This window comes from Nannobrachium achirus (genome assembly GCF_963921795.1).
Source record: "Nannobrachium achirus genome assembly, chromosome: 20".
In the NCBI taxonomy this organism is placed as follows: domain Eukaryota; kingdom Metazoa; phylum Chordata; class Actinopteri; order Myctophiformes; family Myctophidae; genus Nannobrachium; species Nannobrachium achirus.
The window spans coordinates 38,981,502-39,007,748 of NC_137827.1; the positions used below are offsets into that span (position 1 = coordinate 38,981,502).

General features: G+C 43.8%; 1 protein-coding gene across 1 annotated transcript in view; it reads left to right on the forward strand.

The window, feature by feature from the left end:
* Positions 1–26,247, forward strand: part of alk (ALK receptor tyrosine kinase) — a gene marked incomplete at both ends in the record, with an annotated part of 854,498 nt that overhangs the window by 766,578 nt on the left and 61,673 nt on the right. The window contains one exon of the mRNA XM_080751036.1: positions 19,695–19,860. Coding sequence (XP_080607162.1) covers positions 19,695–19,860 — 166 coding nt within the window. The remainder of the gene's footprint in view (positions 1–19,694; positions 19,861–26,247) is intronic.

Sequence of the window (26,247 nt, forward strand, 5' to 3'; positions counted from 1 at the left end):
CAATATATATTTTTCAAAGCAGACTTTTGTAACTCAAATCTCTGCTTCTGGGGGGTCCCTGGAACAACATATTTTGAGATGGGGGGGGGGGGGGGGGGGGTCCACGGCCAAATACCTGTAATTTTGGGGGTCCTTGACATGAAGAAGTTTGAGAACCACTGATTTAGAGGGGGGATTTAGAAGTCGGGTCAAGGATCACGTCAAAGTTATTCAAAGACTTGCACACATTTTCATGATTTTTCAAAAAAATAGCAGATCTACAAGCTCGCAGCGCGGCACTCGGTGCCGCGCTGTGAGCTTGTAGATCTGCTATTTTTCAATAGTCGTTCCAGGTATTTGAGCGTTAACCTCAGCCCCGCAGGAGAAGAAGGTTGAGGTTGATCTTGTCCCCCCCTTGACGTTATGTCGTCGGCCATTTCAAAAGACACCACGCAATGAGCCCTACGGGCGGTTAACATTCACCGGGCGTCTCGCCAACGGCTTGATGGCCCTGACGGGGACAGGGGGGGGGGATGTAGGGAGCCTCTCAGCCTCTCAGCGGGCCTGTCACTCCACCAGCCCCCCCACCCACCCCATCCCCGACACGCTCGACGATTAACCCTCGGCGATCGTCAAAGTACCCCCTCCCTCCCCCCATGCCCCCACCATATCTCTCTCTCTTTCTCTCTCTCTCTGGTGGGAAAGAGTACTGAACTTTCTATAATTAAGTTAAAAAGTATCAAGTATACTGCGTGTTGATCGACTATTTTTAATAGCCAATAAATATAGGGTTAAAATGGTTAAACTGATTGTGATTCTATTTTAACTAATAACTACTGTCATTTTGGAACCCCTTCGAGGACCCCCTGCGGTCTTTGAGAGCCACTGTATCAGCACCTGTGTTTTTCCTGCTATAAGACATTGACATGATAGAATGCATTACTTATGGCTTGGCATGGGGGGACCCGCCAAGCCCTGCTTATCTCAGCCCCACCTGTCAACCTATATAATTTTTGCTCCATTCTTTTTTTGTTTTGTTTTTATTTTTTTCCGTTTTACCGTCCTTCTCCATTTTCCGCCTCTTTCCAATATTTCTCATCTTTTGTTCCTCGTCCCTGATGATAACAGCCGGCAGCTAGGTGGCCTCTCAATAATCAGCAGCCACTTTTCATTTCTCTCCGCCGTTGGATGTCTAGGCCAGGGGTTTTCAAACTTTTTGGTCTCAGGGCACCCCATGAATATTTTTTTAAATCCAAGGCACCCCTACATTATATATTTTTTTCCTTGTATGTCCAAAACCGTTCGGTTTGTATTTATCATCTATAAAATGTACTAAACTAGTGAAAACAGCCGATCTACAAGCACACAATCGGCTGTTTTCACTAGTTTTGTGCGACAGTCTTGTATGAAAAAGCAGGGCTTTGCTTTACCAAAAGACGCTTGGAGATACGAGGTTTCTGCCCGACAGTGACGATATTTTAGTGATTGCGAGGAAAACGTTGAGATAATAGCCATTTTGGTTAGAACTGACTGAAAATAACTTATCTCGCGGCACCCCTGGACTGCCGTCACGGCACCCCAGGGTGCCCCGTCACCCACTTTGAAAACCGCCGGCCGCACTGCTGTTCATGATGCTGGCCTTTCACTGCTGAGTCATCAGGTGTTTCGGGGTGGTGGGCGGGTGGGGGTGAGGAGGGACGTCGCCCTAGAGGAGCCCTCCCCCTCTCCCCCACTCACTCTCTCTGTGATTACCTCTCCTGATGGGAAAGGGACGCGTCGCTAACCTTAAAATGAGCCCCGAGCTTTTCTTCTTCGTCTTCCCTTTCTTCTTGTGACATACAGTGCGTGCGTGCCGTGTGTGTGTGTGTGTGTGTGTGTGAGCGCACGTGTGCTTGTATTGCTATACGCTATATCGTCGTTGTCGGGTGGAAAACCTTGTATCTCCCAAGTTTCAAATTTGTACGTTCTTTTGCAAAGTAAAGCCCTGCTTCATCGTACAAGGCCGTCGCACAAAAGTAGTGAAAAAAGCAGATCTACAAGCACACAACGCCTCGCACCGCGAGGCGTTGTGTGCTTGTAGATCTGCTGTTTTCACTAGTTTAAATCTTTTTAAAATGAAAAATGCAAGACGAACGGTTTGGACATACAAGGTTTTCACCCGACAATGTCGATATACATTACTATAATAGAATGTCTCTGGTCCTCACAGGAGACATGGTCAAACGGCAACACCAACAAATAGACAATCTACAAGCCCACAACTGAGTATAACTCAGGCTTTTTGGGTTAGGGTTGAAAATGGGCAAACATTTTATTACATTGCTGTCCTAAAGTGTTGCTGTCCTCGCAAATATAGTATCACGTGTATTTAAAGAGATATAAATGCAGTCCAAAGTGCTTTTACATTCAAAAATGTAAACGCACAGGTCAAACGAAGCAATAAAAGTTACAAATCTAGTCGAGAGTGAAATTAAGAAGGTATAAAATCCGTTAAAAGCAGATCAGCGAAAGACAAGGTCATAGTAGTAGGCCTATGTATTATTAGTAACACAACCGTGTGTGTGTGCGTGTGCGTGTGCGTGTGTGCAGTCAGGTGCCCAGGGTACAAGGATTCACTGCGGGCCCCCCATGAATGTTCTTCACAGGGGGAGGGGGTTTAATCCATTTAGACTGGGAACACATTATAATGCATTATTTCGTGCTTTAACTATTGAAAAATAGACTATTGAAAAAAATCAGACTTTTCTAAGATAGCTTGTATATCTGCTATTTTTCAATAGCTAAATTATAAAATAATTAAGGCCCCTCCACCTTGGGCCCTAGTAACTCAGTCCCACTCCCCCCCCCCCCCCCCCCCCCTTGTGACGCCCCTGTGTGCAGTCATGCGGTGTATTTTTTCAGCACCTGTATTTTCCTGCTATAAGACATTGAACATGATAGAACGTTGCAGTAACAGGTGCAGTCTCCGTCGCCAGACGTGTGTGAGCGTGCAGCATGTTAACAGCCTCCCGGTGAAAGCAAAACAGAACGGGGGGGGGGGGGGGGGGGGGGGGGGAGGGAAGCGTTCTCTATGAAGCCACCCTTTGTCGAGAGGCAGATTCATTTCGAGGTGTTCCACTCTCTGCACCCACACTGTATTCCTCCCCTCACCGTGAAGTCAAACAAAATACGCTGAAATAGATGAATAAGGTGATTTAATCCAAGACAGAAGCGGGCTGGTGTCTAGCGATTGAAGCAATTCCATTGCCTTCCTTGAAAGTATATATAGTCAGGGGCGTCGCACGAGGGGGAAAAGTGGGACTGAGTTACTATAGGGCCCAAGGTGGAGGGGCCTTCATTATTTTATACTTTAGCTATTGAAAAATAGCAGATATACAAGCTCACAGCGTGGCGCCGAGTGCTGCACTGTGAGCTTGTAGATCTGTAAGTCATGACAATGTGTGCAAATCTTTGAATATGTATTTTTGAAGCAAACATTTGTAACTAAAATGTTGCTTCTGGGGGGTCCCTGGAACCACGATAAATATTTTGAGATGGGAGTCCGTGGCCAAATACATATCATTTTGGGGGTCCTTCACATGGAAAGGTTTTAGCACCATTGACATAGAAACATAGGTTTTTCAAAAAACCTTTTCAAATACCAAGATTTTTCAAAAATAGCAGATCTACAAGCTCGCAGTGCGACACTCGGTGCCGCGCTGTGAGCTTGTATATCTGCTATTTTTCAAGAGTTAAAGCACAAAATAATGCGTTACCCAGTCTAAATGGGTTAAACCCCCCCTCCTAAGAACATTCATGGGGTGCCCGCAGTGAATCCTTAGGGCCCAGATTTTGGTGCGACACCCCTGTATAATAGTGACAGCAGATGCCTGTGTTGTTTCTCTGCGGCTGGCTGACTTGTGGTCATTACGCCGGCCGCTAATTGGCCGCACCCTCGGAGACGCCGAGCGCCGTTGTTTACTCATTCGTAAACGGCGGCTTATGCCGATCAGTTAGCTAGCTATAGCTGTTTCGCGTTCGGGGGAGAGGGACATTAGTCACCAAGACAGACAAGAGACTGATAACAGCCGACCGCCACGCGAACAGACTATTGTAATTAATGGGACCCGGGTCTTTTTGCTCCGTATAGGTTTGCATTAAGCATTCAAATCCATTCATGGACGCCTAGCATTGATCCATCTTTCTAATGGGGCTTTCTTTAAAGGAAGACGACCGCCACAGCGGAAAGGGAACACAACACATGCTAGAGAGAGTGGCATCCAGAATCTCATTAAGACATTCTGGGTGCATTTCCTCAGTCTTTTATCTAAGGAGGACCGTGGTGCGAATGGTGAGCATTCAGAGATAAATCAATCAGAAGCAACGTTATTCAGTCACATCACAGGTTGGTGTAGAGAAGTGCGGGTGAAATTAGCTTTTTGTACAAGCTCCATTGTTTTTGTTGTTTTCAGGGAAATATCTACATACATTATACACTGCATAATCCAGCTGAACAAAAGGTTAGAATGTGAATGTACAATAGCCTTTTTGAAGATATCAATATTTATCACTTATCAGTAATAACCTATCGATTCTAGTTGCACCTAGAACTTTGCTAATGAAATAAAACAGCAGTTTGGAACTTTGCGTTGGACTTCAACTGGTCACCTTTATTCTTAATTCTAATGCCCTTTGATGTTAGATTTCTCTGCAAAACAACATTTTCTACAAAACCATTTTCCAGGGACAATTTGTTGGAAGAGTCTAGACTAGTGACATTTTTGGCTAGCGCTGCTGACAATATGATAGCAAGAGCTGTATGACTGACATTAGATGAAGCTCGTCCAAATTAAATTGGATGTTCCCCTGAGGCAAATTCCATGCCACCATCAAACAGTGGGAGGGCTGCCAGGATTGAGGTGCGTGTCTGTCTGTGTCATTGAGGTGTCATGTCTGTGGCGGGCACACAGACATGCCCAAACATGGACTGGACGCTCGCGACACTTTGCCTACACAATAAACTGATAATGCACCGCAAAGCATTGTGTTATCACCAAACAATGGACATACTTATATATAATATCAAATTGTATTGTGTTTTATATCATTTTTATCGTTAATTTGTCACCTTTACAACGAGGTACAGCCTGTAAGGCAAGCATTGGGCATTCGAGGCATGAGCTACACAGCCAAATGTGTGGGTAGCGCTGACCAAAATGTTGCCAAAATGGCTTACAATACTGTTCTGCTGGCATTTACTCTTGTTTTGGGCTTCCTTGACACTGAGCTTAAAGGGGCACTCCACCACTTTCAACCTATGTTCATATAATTGGTCCTCACTCAAAAATAGCTTTTTCTTTTTTTTTTTTTCCTTTTTTCTCAGAGGAGGGCTGTGGCCAGGTCAGAAACCCATCGTCTTGTGACATCATCGATTGCCAATCCAGCTTATAGAAACTGCAGGCTTTCTATTCCTGAAAAGTTGCAATTTTAAAGTGGAAGCCATTGTTCTCGCGATAATAAAAATCGAAATATTTTTTTCAAAAATATTTATTAATTTTCTTTTTTTGGAAAATGATGATGTCACAAGACGATGGATTCTGAACTTCCCACAGCTCTCCTAGGAGACTTGGACTGAGTAGAAAAAAATATTTTATCATGAACATTAGTGAGGACCTATTATATGAAGACAGGTTGAAAAGTGGTGAACTACTCCTTTAACATTAACAAAATATAAAAATGGCCAATATGTGTTTTTTTTGTCCTTATTACTGTAGGAGAGTGCAATCATTCAATGCTCCAAGCAACAAAGGTGAACACCAAAAGAACAGTATTGCAGGCCTGCCTGGCCTGAGTTTTACATATTTATTTGGGGGTCCTTGGTATCTATACTGTGCGTAAACCTATAGACCAAGCGAAGGAAACTGACAGACAGACACAGGGATGCTAATGAAAACGACAAGGGGAACTTAACTTTGCTGACTAGGCCCATGCCATCTGCCATTGGTGTTGTGCTTCCCTGTCTGTCATTCTATGCATCGTAGGCGTAGCGGGAGAGGCATTAGGAGGGGACTGCCTTCCTGAGGAGGCTGAGGTTATTTTTAGATCACACAGCATTCTCTATGAACCTGCCTTTGTTGGAATACACAGGAGAGGGGGGAAAAAAAGCAGATTCACTTAAAGGTGTTCCACTTTTCTGCACGCCAACTTTTTTCCCACCTCATGATGAAATATAATAAATATTGTCGTCGTCGGGCAGAAACCTCATATGTCCGCATTTCAACTTTTATTTATTGTTTCTTTCGTAGAGTAATGCCCTGGCCTACATCGTCATACGAGAGTGTCGCACATGTGAAGTGAAAATAGCCTATCTACAAGTTCACAACGCGTCACTTGAGCTTGGAGATCGGCTATTATATTTAAATGTTTTTAAAATGATTACACATACGTTTTGGACATACAAGGTTTCCACCTGACCGACGCCAACGATATGCAGTTTTTTTTTGCTGAACGACAGAAAGGGGGACAGTGATGGAAGCGATTCCATTGGCTTCTTAATTGATTGCAAAGTGACAGCAGCTGCCCGTGTGTGTTCCTTAATGCTAGCACCGTTCCCCGCGGCTGACTCGTGGTCATTACGCCGCCTGCTAATTAGCTACACCTCGGAGACGCGAGCAGCTCCATTGTTCACTCGTTTGTACACAGCGGCTTGGGGCGATCAATCATTTACTGTAGCTAGCTGTTGCTGCTTCGCGCTCGGGAGGACGGACATAGTCACTAAGGCCACATCCACATATTATATACAGTATAGTGTGTTTGTATATATATATATGTGTGTGTGTGTGTGTGTGTGTGTGTGTGTGTGTGTGTGTGTGTGTGTGTGTGTGTGTGTTTGTGTTTGTGTGTAACAGAGGTAATGCTAACCTCCCCACCCAGGCTTTGAACCCGGGCCTCCCGTGTGAAAGTCCAATATCTTAACCATTACTCCAAAGGGATATCCCTATGGAACGAGGGAGATACCAGACTTTTTGAGGCTTCAGGCTGGGGCTGCGACTCTCTCCGCCACATGCTACATTTTAGCTCGCTATCATAGACCGATAAGAACCGTATTAGGAAGCCAAACGTGGGTATTTAGTTTTTTGTTTGGCATGGCAAAAGGTATGCATTTTAAAACCGTATCGGTGTGAATAGCCTATATAGGATGGAAAATGCTAACGTCCAGCAAACAGACAATTATAATTACAGTAATGGGACCCGGGGTGCTCCATGAGGTTTGCATTAAACATTGAAATTCATTCATGGACTTACAGCATTGATCCATCTTTCTAACGAGACTGTCTTAAAGGAATACTTTAACCCGAAAAATGACTTTTCCTCCTATCAATTACCGTATTTTCCGGACTATAAGGCGCACTTAAAAGCCTTTAATTTTCTCAAAAAACTACAGTGCGCCTTATAGTCCAGTGCGCCTTATATATGGATCATTCATTGACATTGACATTCCCTTTAGCACAGCTCCATCTGTTGGATGCATAACGCAACGGTAGCGTCTATTATATGCGCCTTATAGTCAGGTGCGCCTTATATATGAAAACAGTTTGAAAATAGACCATTCATTGACAGTGCGCCTTATAGTCAGGTGCGCCTTATAGTCCAGAAAATACTGTACTCACCCCGTGAAGCCTTGAGTCCATAGAGATTTTTGTTTTGTTTTGTAGCAGCCAATAATTCAATATTTGCATGCGGTATAGGAGACCAATTATACAAAACTATAAAATAATACAATTAATTCCAAAACGACCCCCACAGTGTAATCACAGATGAGCCTACGGATGATGGTCCAGGTTCAAAGAGAATGTTTTAAACATGGTTTTGTCTTGTTAAGATTGGTCTCCTATTGACTTCAACCTGTCAAATATTGGATTATTGGCTCAGGAATGGGACAAAAACCAAGGAATTCTCCATGAATTAATTAATTAATTAATTAAAGTATCCCTTTAACTCATTCGTAGTTTACGGCCGAGGAGCCCGAAGATATTTCTATGTCTTTCACTGCTGGCTTCTCCTACCTGTTAACGGGGGGTTCATCCAGTTCCCATCGTGCGTGATCGGACACTGCTATGCATCGTGTGTTCGCGTATTCCGTCAGCTTCTCAAATCCTTTTAAATTTTTTCAATTGATCAATAAGTTCTCCGTCTGTAAGCCGCGGTGTTTACACAGAAAGCTAACGGGCCAAAATAGAGGATGGACCATCCCCTTCCGGTTTATGGTCTCAATGTTAACTGGTCCGCTCAATAATGTGTCCGTGTAGAAACCGATCACGGAGCATTAGTTCCGGCCTATTTTAGTTCCGCTTCGATAAAAATATATTTTTTAATTAAAGCTTATTAAATCTTCGGGTTCCTCGGGCATGGCAGAGAAGGGGTACAAAGGGGTAGTTTTTTGGCAGAGGTTGAGTTAAGGTAGACGAAAAGGTAACACATGCTAGAGAGGAAAGTGGCATCCAGAATCTCGACTGAATCTTGACTGAATCTCAGTGTTTCTCCTGAAGATGTTTGGTAGTGAGAATTCAAAGATAGACATCAATGACAGGGTTTTTGAAGGTATCAGCACTAGTTGTAAAAAGTAATAATACAAAAAATCAATAGTCTCAAACCCCAGAATCCCTCATAGCATAGAGTGGAGCCCATGAGCATATTGCTACTTACAGTACACTACTATGTGTTTTTTTCTTTTTTTTTTTCTTCATTAATCTTTAGTTGTCATTACACACACATCCATACCTTGGTTGTCCCACACAAGCCACAGTTGTCTGTTATGTTATGTGTTTTGTCAAGTCCCGTAAAAGACATGCTGTGATTGGCCAGTACACTTTGACTGGCAGTTGTGCCGAAGTTGTGCTGTTGTGCCCGAACAAGGCATGGATGTGTGAGTTATGACAGCTATTAACGGATTCATGAAAAACACACACACAAAACACACACATGGATGCACACGCACACATGCGCGCGCACACGCACGCACGCATGCATGCACACTTTTGACCTCAACAAATTGTGTAAGTAGCAATATGCTTATGGACTCCACAATACTAAGAGGGCTGCGGCTGCTGGGTTCTGCAGGGGAAACTGGACGACAGGGGCAATTCTGCAAATAAACCCCATGGCAATAAGTAATTTGGGATCAATATAAGTATGAAAATTACCCTACATCTATATCGATCTGCTATTTCCTACGAAAAGCTTTCCCCACAAAGAAAACAGGAAAGACACTAGAGCCACTCTGGTCACCCTTATAGGGTTTAAGTGGTTAATGAAATCAAAGGTGGACTTCCCGGTCACCATTACTGGTAGTTTCTAATACCCTTTGATGTTTGATTTTCTCTGCAAAACAAAGCTGTAGATTCTTACTCTGCAAAACAGTTCCAGGTAGTGACAATTTTTTGGCTGGCGCCGTCGACAGCCAGAAGTGAATAACTGACATTAGATTAAAAAAAACTGTCCAAATTAAATTGGATGTTCCCCTGAAGCTAATTTCTGAGCTACCATGAAACGGTGGCTGTGCGATGGTTGCAAGCGCTAAGGTTGGTGTGTAGACTTCTACTTCAAACATATCTATCTAAAGGCCTATAGCCTTGTGTGTGTGTGTGTGTGTGTGTGTGTGTGTGTGTGTGTGTGTGTGTGTGTGTGTGTGTGTGTGTGTGTGTGTGTGTGTGTGTGTGTGTGTGTGTGTGTGTGTGTGTGTGTGTGTGTGTGTGTGTGTGTGTGTGTCATTAGACATGTCTGACACACTGTCTAGGACAAGGTGACAGTCCCCCTTTTGTGACAGAGAGGACACTAATCACTCGGACGGTGGCAAAGTTCACAAAAGAGGCCTTACGTAATAGGCAGTCAGACATAGGAGAAGGATGTCCTCTAGAGAGAGAGAGACAGTGCGTGCGTGCGTGCGTGCGTGCGTGCAAGTTGGGTGGAAACCTTGTATGTCCAAAACAGTTATAGTCCGGGAAATGGTAAAAAGAAATGCATCCATGTAGTTATTATGTAGTTCTTATGTTGACACAAGCTCTTGTTCCTACTGTGCCTTGCATTGGTTCAATACAGCCGATCTACAAGCACACAACGCCTCGCGGTGCGAGGCGTTGTGTGCTTGTAGATCTGCTGTTTTCACTACTTTTGTGCGACGGCCTTGTATGATTTGCGAAAGAACGTACAAATTTGGAGATACGAGATTTCCAGCCGACAACGACGATATACTAGTGTTGTTGCTGCTCTTATACCACCATTATTACTGGGGTTGGTGTGGGCCAGACAGTAGCCCCCCCGCCTATTGGGGATCCCTGGTGTACGTGATCATACCTCGGCATCAAAAGTAGCAGATCCGCAAGCTCGAAACTACGAGCTTGTGGATCTGCTACTTTTGTTACTTTAGATTTTTACAGTAGCTGTTTTTACATGGCCTATGACGTTTCCACCCGACAGAGACCCACAGACACACTATAACTAAAAAAAAAAGCGGGAAAAAAATACGTACAGTACAAAGCTCACAACGTTCGCACGATCGCGGCGCTTTTGTGACGGGAGTGTGTCTTAAGGTCATTGCCGGCTGATTGTGTGTGTGTGTGTGTGTGTGTGTGTGTGTGTGTGTGTGTGTGTGTGTGTGTGTGTGTGTGTGTGTGTGTGTGTGTGTGTGTGTGTGTGTGTGTGTGTGTGTGTGTGTGTGTGTGTGTGTGTGTGTGTGTGTGTGTGTGTGTGTGTGTTCACCACCGGTGCCTTTCATGAGGGCTGTGTTGCACCCCTGGGAACACATCTTAATATATGGAACAACAAAGTAGGGGCCAGATTGATAGAGCAGCATGGAGCATATATATTGTTTAGTCTGGGTTAGTGCTCGGCCAAAGAGAACCTCATTATATCTGCTGCGTTGGTGTGCGTGCGTGCGTGCGTGCATGCATTCGTGGGTACGCGCTACAGGATACTTGTGTGAGGACCACCAAATGCCGTTATACAAGCTCACGTGAACTTGTAGATCTGCTATCTTCAGAGCACAACACCCGAGCGCTACCAAAAATGACTTGTCTTTCTACTGGATCTCTTCTCCACTAGTCCCTCCCTAAAATTCTAGTTTGTTGATGACATTATTTTAGTCATCATAGCTTTATTTTGATTTAGTTTTCTAAATCCAACGTCGCTTTGCAACCCGTTGGACACTCGGTACCCTGATCCAGCGGACCAGCGCTAGCAGTTCATGTAAAATGATGATGTAAAATAAGATATCTGAACGGCTACATATATTTTATATACGCAAATTTACAATTAAAAAACATTTTCGTGTGAAGCCCCTCTGCACTACGGACACCAACACTATAGAGTCCGTAGGCAATGCCTTGATGACCGCGGCTTGTGATTGGCTGAGCCACAGTTACTGGGGGCTTTGCCCAGGCCTTTCTTGAATGAATGAAATGCCTGGATTCCGAGGCTAGTGGCTCGGTTTCTCTTGCGAAATCTGGCAACAGTGTGGCAGCTATAATACCTCCATTGGAGTATAAGCATGTTTAATCCACGATAGGATTTACGTTAGACCAGCCCTTCGCTTCCAGAGAGGGCCATTCTATTCCAGTGATGGATTTGTCCCCATGCGCTCTCGAGGCTCTTAACTTGTTGGGCCTGGTGAAAACATTGACTTGAGGGATATTTACTCTATTTTACTCTGGGCTTGGACGCAGGCCAAGGCAGAACTATTATATTCTCGCCTCAATAACTGCTTTTGACCGCTGTAGTAGGAGAACTGGGAGGGGGGTGAACTCAGTCAAACCCTTCAGCACTGCTCTGTTGAGAAGCGTCTCTGCTGGAGACCACGAATTTCAACTTTTCAAAAAAAAAGTAGTGTTTGTAACACTGGCCCACGAAGGACACACCCTGGTGTGTAAACAGAAGTTATATTTCGCCGTTCGGCTGCCGCGTTACATTTAGGCCTAGAATTATTGAATGCTTTAACCAGTGAAAAATAGCAGATGTACAAGCTCACAGCGCGGCACCAAGTGCCACGCTGCGAGCTTGTAGATCTGCTATTTTTGAAAAAAAGTCGTGCAAATGTGTGCAAATCTTTGAATTATGTGTTTTCAAAGCGAACATTTGTAACAAAAATTTTGCTTCTGGGTGGTCCCTGGAACTAAATATTTTGAGATGGGGGTCCGTGGCCAAATACATATCATTTTGGGGTCCGTCACATGAAAACCACTGACCCTAACCACTGACAGTAGTCTCTCAAGAACAGACTAACTGAGCTCCAGTTAAGTGAAAAGGACCTTTTCTTTGACGATGCAGGCTGGCCAGATTGCTGACATATAGAAACATAGGTTTTTCAAAAAGCCTTAGAAGGATTCAAAAGACACTTATAGAATCGGGTCAAAATTCTAATTTTCACAATTTTTCAAAAATAGCAGATCTACAAGCTCGCAGCTGAGCTGTGAGCTTGCTGTTTTTCAATAGTTAAAGCATAAAATAATGATACACAATAAGGTGTACCCGTTCTAAATGGGTTAAGTGGTCAGAAGCACGGCCGCTTGGGAAGCGGAAAGGTTTCCTGGGCTCATCCACATTTGAAATGGCCGTTATTTTGGACGCTATTTTGAAAATGTTATTATTGTTATTACAAAACATGCATTAACCACATTCAGCCCTATACGGTACATTTCATTTTCAACTATTTGAAAATGGCTGATCTACAAGCACGCACACATATATATATATTTTTTTTTACATAAATCTTCTCTTCTGGATGTAGTCCCTGGCACAAAATATTTATAGTTGCGTCCAAATATATATAATGTGTGGGTCCTTAACACAAATGAAAGATTTCTCTTCTGTATTTTTTATTTTTATTTTCTATCTATATATATTGAGGTGTAATACTGGTTCAATTAATGTTTTTTTTTTCTCATATTGTATAGTTTTACATAACACTGTGATCCACTGTTTAGTAGAATTTGAACTTTATATGTGTATTAACTGTGTATATACTGACAGTGATGACAAGATCACATTTATCTAATGACTACCACCTGTCGTGTGGCTCATCCCTATCAGCGATTGGGTGTGGTAGATCTCTGTATGTATTTAGCTGTGCTGCTACTACCCGTCAGCAGATGCCTGAAGAAGGTCTTTGACCGAAACGTTGCATTAATAATAAATAAAAAGAGGCAAGTTGAAGATGGTGTACATTTCGTGCATGTTTGAAATGACATGGGTCCTTGGCACGAAAAGGTTTGAAAAGCGCTGCTCTATATAGCCTGTACCAGGGTTCCCCAATTAGTTTTCCCCAAGGGCCGAATTATGTCTAGGGTACCAAGCCGAGGGCCACAACATTGCAGGGGCGACGGTGGTGTTCCACTACTCCAGTGACAGTTCAGATATCGTCGTTGTCGGGTGAAAATCATGTATGTCCAAAACCGTTCGTTCTTAATTTATCATATTAAAAATGATTTAAACTAGTGAAAACAGCCGATCTACAAGCACACAACGCCTCGCGGTGCGAGGCGTTGTGTGCTTGTAGATCTGCAGTTTTCACTACTTTTGTGCGACGGCCTAGTATGATTTGCGAAAGAACGTACACATTTGGAGATACGAGATTTCCACCCGACAACAACGATATACTAGTGTTGTTTGTTGCTGCTCTTATACCACCATTATTACTGGGGTTGGTGTGGGCCAGACAGTAGCCCCCGGGCCATTTGCGGCCCGCAGGCCGGCTATTGGGGAACCCTGGCCTAGACGCTCCACCAGGCCTGTTCTCCCACTTAGACGCTGATGTGAGGACCGTGTGTTCTTTGATTCCTCCGATGCATTCGACACCACAACACAGCAGCTGCTCCAGCTGAGAGACGAGGCCCCCTGGTCAGCAAGCATCACTCACCACTTACTCACCACAGCTACATAACCATGTACATCATCACGCAGACACTGTCTCAGAGCAGGGACATGCTGGGCCCCTGATTCAGCCCGGGAAAAAGAGTTGGAGAGGCCCTCATTGCGCGAGAGAGATCTCTCTCTATAGCGCTGCCGCTACTCAAAGATTTGTGACAAAGTGACAAGCCAGTGGGCCAATTACATAAGTTATATTTCGTCGTTGTCGGGTGGAAACCTTGTACGTCCAAAACCGTTTGTTTTGTATTTATCATTTTTAAAATGATTTAAACTAGTGAAAACAGCCGATCTACAAGCACACAACGCCTCGCGGTGTAGATCTGCTGTTTTCACTACTTTTGTGCAAACAGTTACATTTTTACTTTTGTGCAAACTGTTGATTTTTTTCCTAATGGCCAGCCTGGACCGTCCGGGAATGAACCGGCCGTTCAGGAGTTGTTCCGCTTTTCACAATGGCCAGCACGTCCCTGCTCACCACAGCTACATAACCATGTACATCATCACGCAGACACAGTCTCTGAGACAGGTGGTGAGTGATGCTATAGGACCCCCAGCAGAGGGGGGACGGTCCTCTCCCTGCTTCCTGCGTTCATACGCCTCAGGCTCTGAGTCATGGCGCCGTGTAGGTGGCACCGCCTGCAGCTCAGCATTGGTGAGACGGCGCTGGGCTCTGCTACCCCAGTGGGTCTAACATTGATGTTCAGCCAGGAACTCATGGTTCCTTGAGGCGGTTCCAAACGGCCCCTTAGGGGTGTGTAACTCTTAAAAGAGTGTACAAATGGAACCAAATGCACCCTTATTTGGTTCCATTTATACACTCTTAAGAGTTATGGGGTCCTGGGGCGCCCGCTGGCCTGGTGGCCCCGTCTCCTGTCGGTCTGCTGTCCTCGAGTAAAGGCATGAGTTATGGGGTACTTGAAATTAAAACTTAAAAACTTTTGAGAACCACCGTGCTACACTAATTGGAACAGAGCCTTCATTAGGATCATTGGTAACACCTGAAGGAAGTAAGGAAGAGGCCCAATTTCTTTTCCAATATGGCTGCTGTGCAGAGCCAAGCAACAAGCGCCCGGAGTTCCAGCAAGCCCCAAAAGTAGTGTGTATATATATATATATATATATATATATATATATATATATATATATATATATATATATATATTGCGTGGCCAGACTGTTGATTCCCGCGATTTGCAAATGCTCCCGTCATACAGTATGGGGTAACGTAAGAATAACGATGAGTATCCGGTTAAAGCGGAAGTGAAGCCTGCTCCCCCCTTCCGCTTTAACATTGTGCACATTAAATCCTAATATAAATAAAAATCATCTAAGCATATTTAGCTTGCTGCTTAGCAGAAATGACATTTTAAAATATATGAGAGACTACATAGAATTCAGAGATTGTGGAATAGTTGTCTAGCTATGCGAGACTACTCGGTTATGCAATGTCTCACAGGAACGTCCCGCCCGGAGAGCCTCTGCCAAGATACCACAAATATCCACGCACGTGCACACATAACACATCAAAGTAGGCTCGAACCCCTGCCGTCTACCCATCTGCGCACCTGTAGATCGGCTATTTTTGGACAACAAATGTCAAACGAAATTCCGGCTAAAAGTGCAGTTATAGCCCCTCTAACATTCCTGGCACGTTCCTGATGCAAAGCCCAGCATGGTCTTCGCCTGGTAAAGAAGCCCACGTGCCAAAAAAAGGCCATTAGAAAACGTTCTCATAACTGGTTTCCTGAAGCCCACCCTCTGTGTTCTCCTGGCCGCTTCAAAACGTCTGTGAAGTGGGGGCTTGGCTGGTACACAGCGCAGAATGAACTCGTACTATACCACCTGTCCCCTGCGTAGAGTAAACCACCATCAGAGGTCAGGGTATTTGATGTGGGACCAAAGACGAGGGCATGGGCGCACAACCCCATTGAAGGACTCTCAGAGATGGCTAGCCTTGCCGTAAAAAATCAGTTTTAATACAATAATCGAATTATATAGATGAGTGCATTCTGTCAGTGTGTGTGGGTGTGGGCGGATGTATGGTACACAAGCGTGTGTGTGTGTTCACTCTTGCATCACCAGTGAAAAATGAATAAATAACTGGAAAGTTTGAGCCGTGCACAAAGTCATTATATTTCTATTTTGTCACATTCATTTCACTTCACTTCAAACGCTGCGGCGCTCCACTTCCTCAAACAGTTCTGAACTAAATCCTCACTGCCAGGGGCTGATCTCAGCAATACAATTTACAATCTATGATTTAGGCTTTATCCGGAGCGACTTAACAGTGAGCAATGTAAACACATACCAGTACGTCAAACGCTTTGAGACGGTGTACTGTAGTGCCTCGTTAATCTAGGATCAAAGGTAAACCAAGATACAAACGTGTCTTACTGTCTTTTGTCAGAAAACACAGTGATTTCTGATTTCCCCTCCCCTAAATGCGATGGGGATAGAAAGAAAAGTCATCACGACAACAGGTTGACAGGTGACACACCTTTTCTACTAATTTCCCGCCTAATCCCTGAACGACATCTGCGCTAATTGGAGTTCTTTTTCTTTTGTGCATTTAACATGAGATTAGTCTTGTCATCAGATGGACGTGGAAGGATTTAAGCACCGAGGTGCTAAACCCTGATTTAAGGCCTGTGTACACATGCTCTCTCTCTCTCTCTCTCTCCCCCTTCCCTTCTCTCTCTCTCTCTCTCTCTCTCTCTCTCTCTCTCTCTCTCTCTCTCTCTCTCTCGCTGTAATTTGTAATAGATGAGCGCTCTGCCACTGCTTGTCATTCTGGTCAGATCCGGGATTGATTAGAGCAGTGGTTCTAAAACTGTAACTTGTCAAGGACCCCCCCAAATTGATATATTTAGCTACAGACCCCCATCTGAAATGTAATTTTTCTTGCCAGGGACCCCCGGAATAGAAATTGTAGATCTGCTATTTTTTAATAGCCAACATATAAACAGAACCCCACTTTGAGAACCACTGGATTAGAGCGAGTTCAGGTCAAAGTCATTACAAAACCAGCCAACCACCACTCTTATGATGACAATGGCTTTCTCTGAATTACTGTCATAACGCCCACTCCAGGCGCGGACCGCAGAGACCAACTGGCACTCAGTACTGTGACTTGTGAATCTTTGAGTTAATTAGATGACATCTGAACAGAGATTGGCCGGGTTTCCCAAAGCGATTTTAGCCCTTCGTAGCTCACGCATGGTCGTAGAGACGAAGCCCTGACTGTCATGTTCCCGGGTTTACATGGGTTCAGGCAGAGTGTCTTATTTAGCCCCCTACAACTACACCAACATTCAGATTTCACAAAAAAAAACTGATTATAATTACATCTAACGATGCTTCTCCTCCATTCACGTATGTAGCCTTGGCAAGGAAAATTTGACGTTTTCAGGCGGTAACCATCGATCATAAGGTGTTTCGACCCTTGAACCGCTACACCCTCCTGATGGCAGGGTCGGCAGTGGTGGCCAAATCACTGCCCATCTCTTCCTCCTGGCCAAGGCTAAACTCCCCTCTCCTGCTCTATTGTTTTTAACCAACAAGAGGCTCCTCTGGGGAGGTATTGGGTGGGTCCCTCCTGAGGTCTTGAGGTGACACAGGTGCGTAGAGTTCTCCAGTACTGTGGGGTTATTCCTGCCTGGAGCTCTCCTTCGTCTCACCAACTCACCAACCAAGTTGTGCGCTGCACCTGTGACCCCTCTTCTCCACACTTGGTCCTGGCTTGATGTATTTTTACCTTTTGTGTTCCTGCAGATGTTCTCGCATTGACACTTTACTTCCAATTTCTCCCCAGCCGATGTTGTTTAGGTGAGCCGTCTCGTTAGCTGTGATTAATTAAGGGCTGTTACCGTTATGTTTGTATTGGTTTTTTTTTGTTTTAAGATTTGTTTTTGGGCTTTTTATGCCTTTATTTGATAGACAGTAGACTGACAGGAAATGGGAAGAGAGATGGGGAATGACATGCCTAGTATGTGGTATGCGCCTAGACCACTAGACCAGCGGGCGCCCCATGTTTGTATTGTTGAGTCTCAGATACTCCCCCCCCTCTCGGGAGACTCTGAGGGTGTCTGTATTAATGTCTGTAGCTTGAGTTGGTGCCCTCTCGCGAGTGCTGTGCATGAGGTTGCTAACCTCATACACCCACGCCAGGCTTTTCCGGTACGGTACGGCATTCTATACCCGTATTCTCTGTGTTCTTTAATAAGAAGCCTTTTTATCCGATCATTTTCTGTGTTTCCTTGTATTTCCTGGTTTTCCCCATGCACACCAACCCCGATCTTTGGACACTGAGATGTGGGCATGGCCTTGCAAAAATGGGTCCGGAAATACATGGGAAAACAGAAAATGATCGGATAAAAAGGCTTCTTATGAAAGAACACGGAGGATACGGTTAATTATAGAATGCCGTACCGTATTTAGACAGGTGTGAGACTTTATTAAGCACAGGTGGAGAGGGTGTGAATGGGGCGACATAACAAGGGATGGGAAGATATGAAAATTACACGTCACAAAATACATTTTATTGAGGTTTGCCTCAATATTATTGCGATTAACAATATTTCCGCGCTAATCAAAGCAATGCTTAAAACGTAAAATGAAGCTTTTGTTTTAGTTTTGCGTAACTATTCTGAGGGGATCTATAAAATACTAAAATAAAATAAGTAAACACTGCGCTGGCGGTAAATGCAGTTGCTGTCCCTCTCTCTGTGCCCGTACCCTTCAACAACAGTGATGACTAGCGCTGTAATTCACTGCTAATTACATGAAGGCATTGCTGATCGAGCACCCGTTTTTGCTGTTTAAGGCTTGTTAATGGGTTTGTCCGGGCGCCAACCGCTTCCCAGCGAACCTAGAACTAAGAAAGCTGAACGCACTATGCAGTGCTGTGCTGTGCATTAATTCTCAGATTGCTGCGCTGCCTTCCCTGTGTCACAGAACTTATTATACATATATATATATATATATATTTTTTTTAAATCAGATGTAGTTATTATGCCACGCATACAGTAGCTGGAACAAACATCCAGTGGGACCTGGGAGTTTGAGCCTACTCTGAACATTTAAAGATTAAGGCTAAAAACTATGTTCTTGCACTTTTGAATACTTCTGTATCATAGTGTATCAATATTGCATTTTGAATCCATCAGCACTTTATTTTTTTAACCTAATGTTGTCTGCTCTCTCTCTCTACTTTTTGATGTTTTTGTATGGCTTTTTTACTTTATGTGACAAGCACCATGAGTTGCAGACAATGGTCATTTTGCTCCCCTGTATGCCTGCAGTGTGTATAGGGATGGGATGATATGAAGAATCATTGTGACAAAAGAAATCGTGATGTATGATATCATCGCGATAATCAAAATCCATTATCTTAAATATCTAAAATAGCAGATCTACAAGTTCACAACTGTTGTGAGCATGTACGTCGGCTATTTTTTGGCAAAGACATTTGACAGAGTGAAAAAAGACTAAGTATGTATATATTATAAGTACCTTTTATCAATTATAGAGGATTTTAAGTGGTACCGGATAGGCAGCTCGGCAAATAAAAGGTGAATTGATCCCAGTGCATGACGGAGGACGATTTCACGATAAATTGAATCTCCACGATACGATTATTGCTTATTGTACCATCCCTAAGTGTATATTGTGGAAGTGACAATAAAAATGTATGTGTGTGTGTGTGTGTGTGTGTGTGTGTGTGTGTGTGTGTGTGTGTGTGTGTGTGTGTGTGTGTGTGTGTGTGTGTGTGTGTGTGTGTGTGTGTGTGTGTGTGTGTGTGTGTGTGTCTTCCTCAGCCACCAAGTGGAACTTCCACACGTGCGGGGCGGTGGGTCCGGAGGGTCCCACGCCGTCCCAGTGCAGCAGCTCCTACCGCAGCACCAACGTCAACGTGACGGTGGGCACCCGGGGACCCCTCAAAGGCATCCAGGTGTGGAGGGTTCCAGAGACCGCCATCTACAGGTGATGATAACAATCATTTTCAGTGCTATAAGTCGGTGGAGTGAAAGAGAGGGCGCCAAATGCACACCCTTGGGGGATGCAGGTCTACACAAAGATAAGGGTTAAAGTACAACTTTAGTTTTTTACAACAAGGGTTCATATTTTAGATTGTAATTAAAGAATATAAAAGATGAGTGTTAAATTGATTTCATTTACTTCTTTCTATTGTTTTAGGGATTCTTATTTCAGTGGTTGGGGGCATGTGTACAAGTGGCTAAATAATTATTTGTCATTTTACACAGAATAAGCCCATTCCCAAGATACAACGCAACCTTTCATGGTTGGATGTGACTTATGGGGGCAGGCTCACAGTGCGTCACTTATTCCACCCCTGCATATGTCCAAAGCTGTTACTTTTCAGGATTCAAATTCCAAAGCGTCAGAAGCAGCAGATCTACAAGCGCGAAACGCGTTGCTTCGCACCGCATTTTGAGCTAGCTCTGTTACTTTTGACGATTTCTCATGACGCTGTAGTGTGATCGAGTAGGGCGTCGATTTTGGAAAGAACACAAATTAAGTCAAAATATGGAGATAAGAGGTTTCTGCCCTAGAGCAACGGTAGTTTATTCTCTCTTTCTCTCTCGCCCACATAACGCCCTGTGGCCCTCTCCTCTGTACACACACACACACCATCGATCCCCCTGCCCTCCCCCTCCTCCTCCAGCAAACAAAGAATTATATCTAATCAGGGCTCTGGGCCGAACGGCGCGGGAGCCGGTGTAATGGTCGCTAAATAATGAGACTCATGCTGCCCTCGCAACAATATCCCCAAATCAACCCAGCCGCCATCATGTCCATGCCCGGAGTGGCTGTTTGAGGTCACCTAATGGCAGGGGCGGGCGGGCTGGGGCAATCAGGCCGGGGGTGTGCGCTAGTATAGCCCCCATGATCAATGGTTTATAATCCAATTTCTGTGTGAGGTCAAGGCTGAGGCGTTCATGAAAGATGTTGTCGTAAAAAAAATATATATACATATATCGTCGGTGTCGGACGGAAACCTCGCTCGCATCTCAGCATTTTCGTGAGTTAATGCTCTACTTTGTCATGCTACAGTGGCACATAAAAGTAGCAAAGATAGCAGTTAGTACAGGCGTTCAAAGTGTCGTGATGCAAAGGCGTTGTGTGCTTGTAGATCTGATCTTTTTTTATGTTATTTGAAAGTGGTTGCGTCTGTAGTTTTTATAAATATTTAATAAATGAAAAAGTATTAACTCATTGGTTGTTTACAGCCGAGGAAACCGAAGATTTTTCTAGGTCTTTCACTGCTGGCTTCTCCTACCTGTTAACGCGGGCGCTAATCCAGATCCCATCGTGCGCGATCGGACACTGCTATGCATCGTGTGTTCGCGTATTTCATCAGCTTCTCAAATCCTTTTAAATTTTGAAAATTGATCAATCCGTTCTCCATCTGTAAGCCGTGGTGTTTTTTGTACATACAAGGTTTCCCGTTCTCGACACCGACGGCGTACAGTAATGTGTGAACACTGCTGCTCGCCTACTCCTCGCCCTAAGACACAGACACAACAAACACAGACAAACACACCTGGCCGGAGAGACGGATACGTGCTTTGCAAGTCCAAAAAGTCATTAGGCAAACAGCTGAGGTAGCTCACCTCCCCGGAATGGGCTTGTGTTTGTTGTGTTGTCTTGGGTCTGTTGCCACCACAAAGCTAACCACTAGGAGAAGAGATATCGATGCTCTCCCCGAAAAACAATCAAGCCACAAAAAGTGTGCGTGTGTGTGTGTGTGTGTGTGTGCATGTGCGTGTGCGTGTGCGCGTGTGCGCGTGTGTGTGTGTGTGTGTGTGTGTGTACGTTCGTGCGTGGATGCATGTGTGTGTCACTGTGCAGCCCAGTTTTGTGTTAATCAACTTGGGCCGAATCCATTTTAAAGCGTGTTCAAATGAATTTGGACTGTGATTGCTGTGCTCAAGGCCATTAGATGAGATTTGCAGTATGCGCGCAGTTGCTGTCTGAAATGGGGTTCGGAATACAAAATGAATGGTAGCCTGCAGCTTTGTATCTTCATGTCGCTGGCTTCCATTGAAAATGAATGGTAGCCTGTCAGTCTGAACGCAGCATAATAGTGAGGGTAATTGCGACCGAAGGTCGCAGATTAGTATGTGAAACGGCACATGCTGACTCTGTCTGTCCGGACGTGTACACTTTTGTAAGGTCTATGGGTTTGCCGCTCTGACGACATGCTCTGACGTCACTGTGATGTCAGGGGAACAACTCTAACACAATGAGTTTGCTGCTCTCACATCACAGTGATGGGAACCACACAAACAGAATCCCTTTTATGCCCATATATGGAGTACCCTGATGTCATCAATATTAATCCCATATCTTACAGGACTTCATATAGGAATGCCCATATATGGAGGCCACATCGGCCACATACCACACTAACAGAATCCATATATGGCCAAGACAGCCCATATATGTGTGCTGATTCTACAGACATCTCCATGTATGGGCATAAAAGGGATTGTATGTATGATGACAGATGTCATAGACGTCATAGGACTTTCACATAACGAATAACTGAGTAAGCATGTTCGGGCTCTCACAGCATATCTACATAAACAGTACATGGATCTCCATATATGGGTACCAGGGGTCTCCATATATGGGTAACTGGTCCGATATACATCACTGGCCAGATGGCCAAGACATGTCGTGACCTCGCCCGTCGCCCTGAGGCGTCTTACTAGTATATACAAACCGATGATGATCATCTACAAAGTCGAGTTAACCCATTTAGGCCTAGAATTATTGAATGCTTTAACCAGTGAAAAATAGCAGATATACAAGCTCACAAGCTTGTAGATCTGCTATTTTTGAAAAAGTCGTGAAAATGTGTGCAAATCTTTGAACATATGTATTTTCAAAGCGAACGTTTGTAAGTCAAATTTTGCTTCTGGGTGGTCCCTGGAACTAAATATTTTGAGATGGGGGTCCGTGGCCAAAGAAATATCATTTTGGGAGTCATGGCCGGATTTATGAACGGGCTGAAGGTGCTGCAGCACGGGGCATCAAACCACAAGGGGGCACCATCCTCAAGGCTCAAGCATGCTTTTTTTTCCACACAATGTTTTTTTTTCTCCTCCCCATCAGCGAGGAGGTTTGTTTGTGTGTGTATGAGTGGTTTTCCCAGTGCCCCCCTTATTCTTTCCTTCTTTTTCCCTAGTTGATTCATTGTATTTCATAGTATTTCTATAGTGAAGAGAATTGGCTAGTAATGCCTGTAATGACCTACTCTGAGATGGAGTCTGCTTAGCTCTGGTCCATAGCGTTAGTGGAGTTCTCCCTAACGCTATGTTCCTCTACCTCCGTATTCCTTGGCAAAACCGGAAAACCCCGCCGTCTGGTCCGAAAATAACAAAAACTGTTTCGCCCCTCATCAAACCAAAGGTATCAGTGGACAGTCGATAGCTTACTCTACTTAGTGGACGCGGGCTGAGCCCCCCACCACACGATTAAAATACATTTCTAGGGCAAAATGAAAAATATTCTACCGGATGGAGACTCCATTTCTTCTTGTTTTTCACTATTTGTCGTCGCCATCAAGGTGCCAACTCACTACTGCCGCGCAGGTCAGAGGACCGAATTACAATGAGCATTAGTCTCACTGGGTGTTATTCAACTCTGCGACGTTGGAAGCGCTGTTTCGTAAAAACCTGGAAGAGCGTCTCCATCCGGTGGAATATTTTTCATTTTGCCCTAGAAATGTATTTTAATCGTGTGGTGGGGGGGTCAGACCTCGTCCACTAAGTAGAGTAAGCTTTCAACTGTCCACTGATACCTTTGGTTTGATGAGGGGCGAAACAATTTTGTTATTTTTGAAGCACCATGAAGGGTTAATCCTGCCCTGTTGGGGGTCCTTCACATGAAAAGGTTTGAGCACCACTGACATGATAGAACAGACTAACTGAACTTCAGTTAAGTGAAAAGTACCTTTTCTTTGACGATGGCTAACCAGATTGCTGACATGGAAACAGGTTTTTCAAAAAACCTTAGAAGGATTCAAAAGACACGATTTTTCAAAAATAGCAGATCTTTAAGCTCGCGCTGTGAGCTTGTATATCTGCTATTTTTCAATAGTTAAAGCATAAAATAATGATACACAATAATGTGTACCCGTTCTATTAAAGTGGTGCAGGTGGCTCAAAGTTTGGCCAGCGTTTAGATATCTCTCTTCAGAGAGCACTTATGGGCCAAACAATAGGCTAGCGTAGGATTATGCCGTTACTGAAAGCACTGTCATGCATTCTGTGACAGGACTTAATGAGAGCGGATACTTGATGAGTACATTTACTGTATCATTAGGATAATTATCCCCGCTAATGAGCTTTTTATTTGTGTGTTTTGCTGCGGGTGGTCGTGTGCGTGCGTGTGTGTTCCTTTCAAGCGCGCAAACGCTTCTATTAATATACTTTCGAGCACCAAATGTCCCCCACAAGTGCAGTAGATTTAGAGAAATAGGCCTTGTGAGGACGATTTTCCTGGTCCTCACAAGAGAAATGGTTGTTTTATGGTTTGTGGAATTATTATGCTTACAATTAGGAAAAGAGGGTGCGTTTTGGGTAGGTTCAGGGGTTTGGATTTAGGGTAGGTTTAGGGTTGGAGTTATGTCTGCATCATACTCAATTGCCATGTGGCAAACAAAAACTGTCAGATCTAACAGCACAAGCTCACAACACATCTGCAATTATCGGTTTTAGGGTTAAAAATCAAAAGGTTCTGTACAGACAGGGAACGGTGAGACAGAAAGAGTGACAGTCAAACCAATAGAGGGAAGAAACACATTTATAACATAAGGTGAGCTCCTCTTCATCCTCCCTTCCTCTTCTCAAACTCACCCTCCTCAACAAACATTGTAGTCTAGTGACAAACCGTCAAAAAGTGCTTTAGTTTTCGAGATACCCCTACCGGAGGTAGGACCAAACACAACATAGTTTTTCCTCGTCTCTAAGGTCTCCCATACATGAAATGGATTCTTGTATTAAAATATTTGACTGCAAAACTGCAAAAGTGGTGAAATTTATATATAAAGTTATACTCCCCAAATTAAAAATAAAGCCTGTCCGTCTGGGGGTTGAGGCATATAAACTAATGTAGATTCACAATGGAAGCTCTGAGAGGTTTGAAACTTGCCATACTTGATGCCAGGACATCCCTCTACATTCTAGAGAAGACCTATCTAAATTGAAATGGAAGATATAGTCATTTGAACACATACCTACAATAGGCAGAAATGTACATCTATGTAGAGTGCTCGCCTCTTTTTACTTTGTAGTGACTCTGACATGGATTGCCATATTAACACATATATATCATCCACGGCACCCCTGAACTACGCTGTTAATTTTTAGAATCCTATATCATATTACGCTGCATAAATATGCACATCTTTCCACCTGAGATACGGCAGGCTATGTCACGGAGAAATATCTGTTTCCATCAGAACTGACTGAAAATAACGTTATACTGTACTTGACGTTTTTACCCCAGCATCCCTATTCTGGGGGGAAAGATTCACAAAAAAAAAAAAAAAAAACGCGTCACAACGTTGCGATGCGTTGTGAGCTTGTAGATCTGCTATTTTTGGTGAAAAGAGTTGGTGAAGAGAGTTGGGGTAGATCAGGGGTAGGCAAACTTTATGATCAAAAGATTTTTTTGATATGTTTGGAGCCACAAAAAGATGTTTGCTTTATATATTGATTTGTGCTTTTTCTGGTCTTTCAATATTACTTTTTTTACTGTTATTTATTTGTACTGTTGATAACTTCTCAAAGCAGATCAAGTACACCAATAAGCCATCATGTGTTGGTGGTGAAAGCAAACAACACATCCAAGCATTCATATATTCTTTATTTTCCTTCAATAATTAGTTTCTTATTTTTATCTGGTCTCTAGGCAACAATTGTTTTCCAAATTATGACTTCTTATTATTAATTATCTTTTACATACTTCTTTGCCCAAGCAACTGGGAGCCATGGGAGAGGACCTAGGTAAGAGCCACATGTGGCAGGTTGCCTATCTCTGGGGTAGATGAAGAGAGAACTCTTCATCTACTGTATTTGAGCTTGTATATTTGCTATTTAAAAAATGTTGAGGAAAAAAACAGTTTTTGAATATTTTTGGAACATTTTAACAACATAAATCTGTGTGGAGGGATCCCTGGCACCACATATTTTCAGGTGGGGGTCTGCGACTGGACAAATATGTTAATCTGGGGTCCTTGATATGAACGGAATTGGGAACCACTGGTTTAAAAAATATTAGAAAGTAAGGCAATTACACTATTTTTTTTTTAAAGACACACATTGCTTATTATAAGCA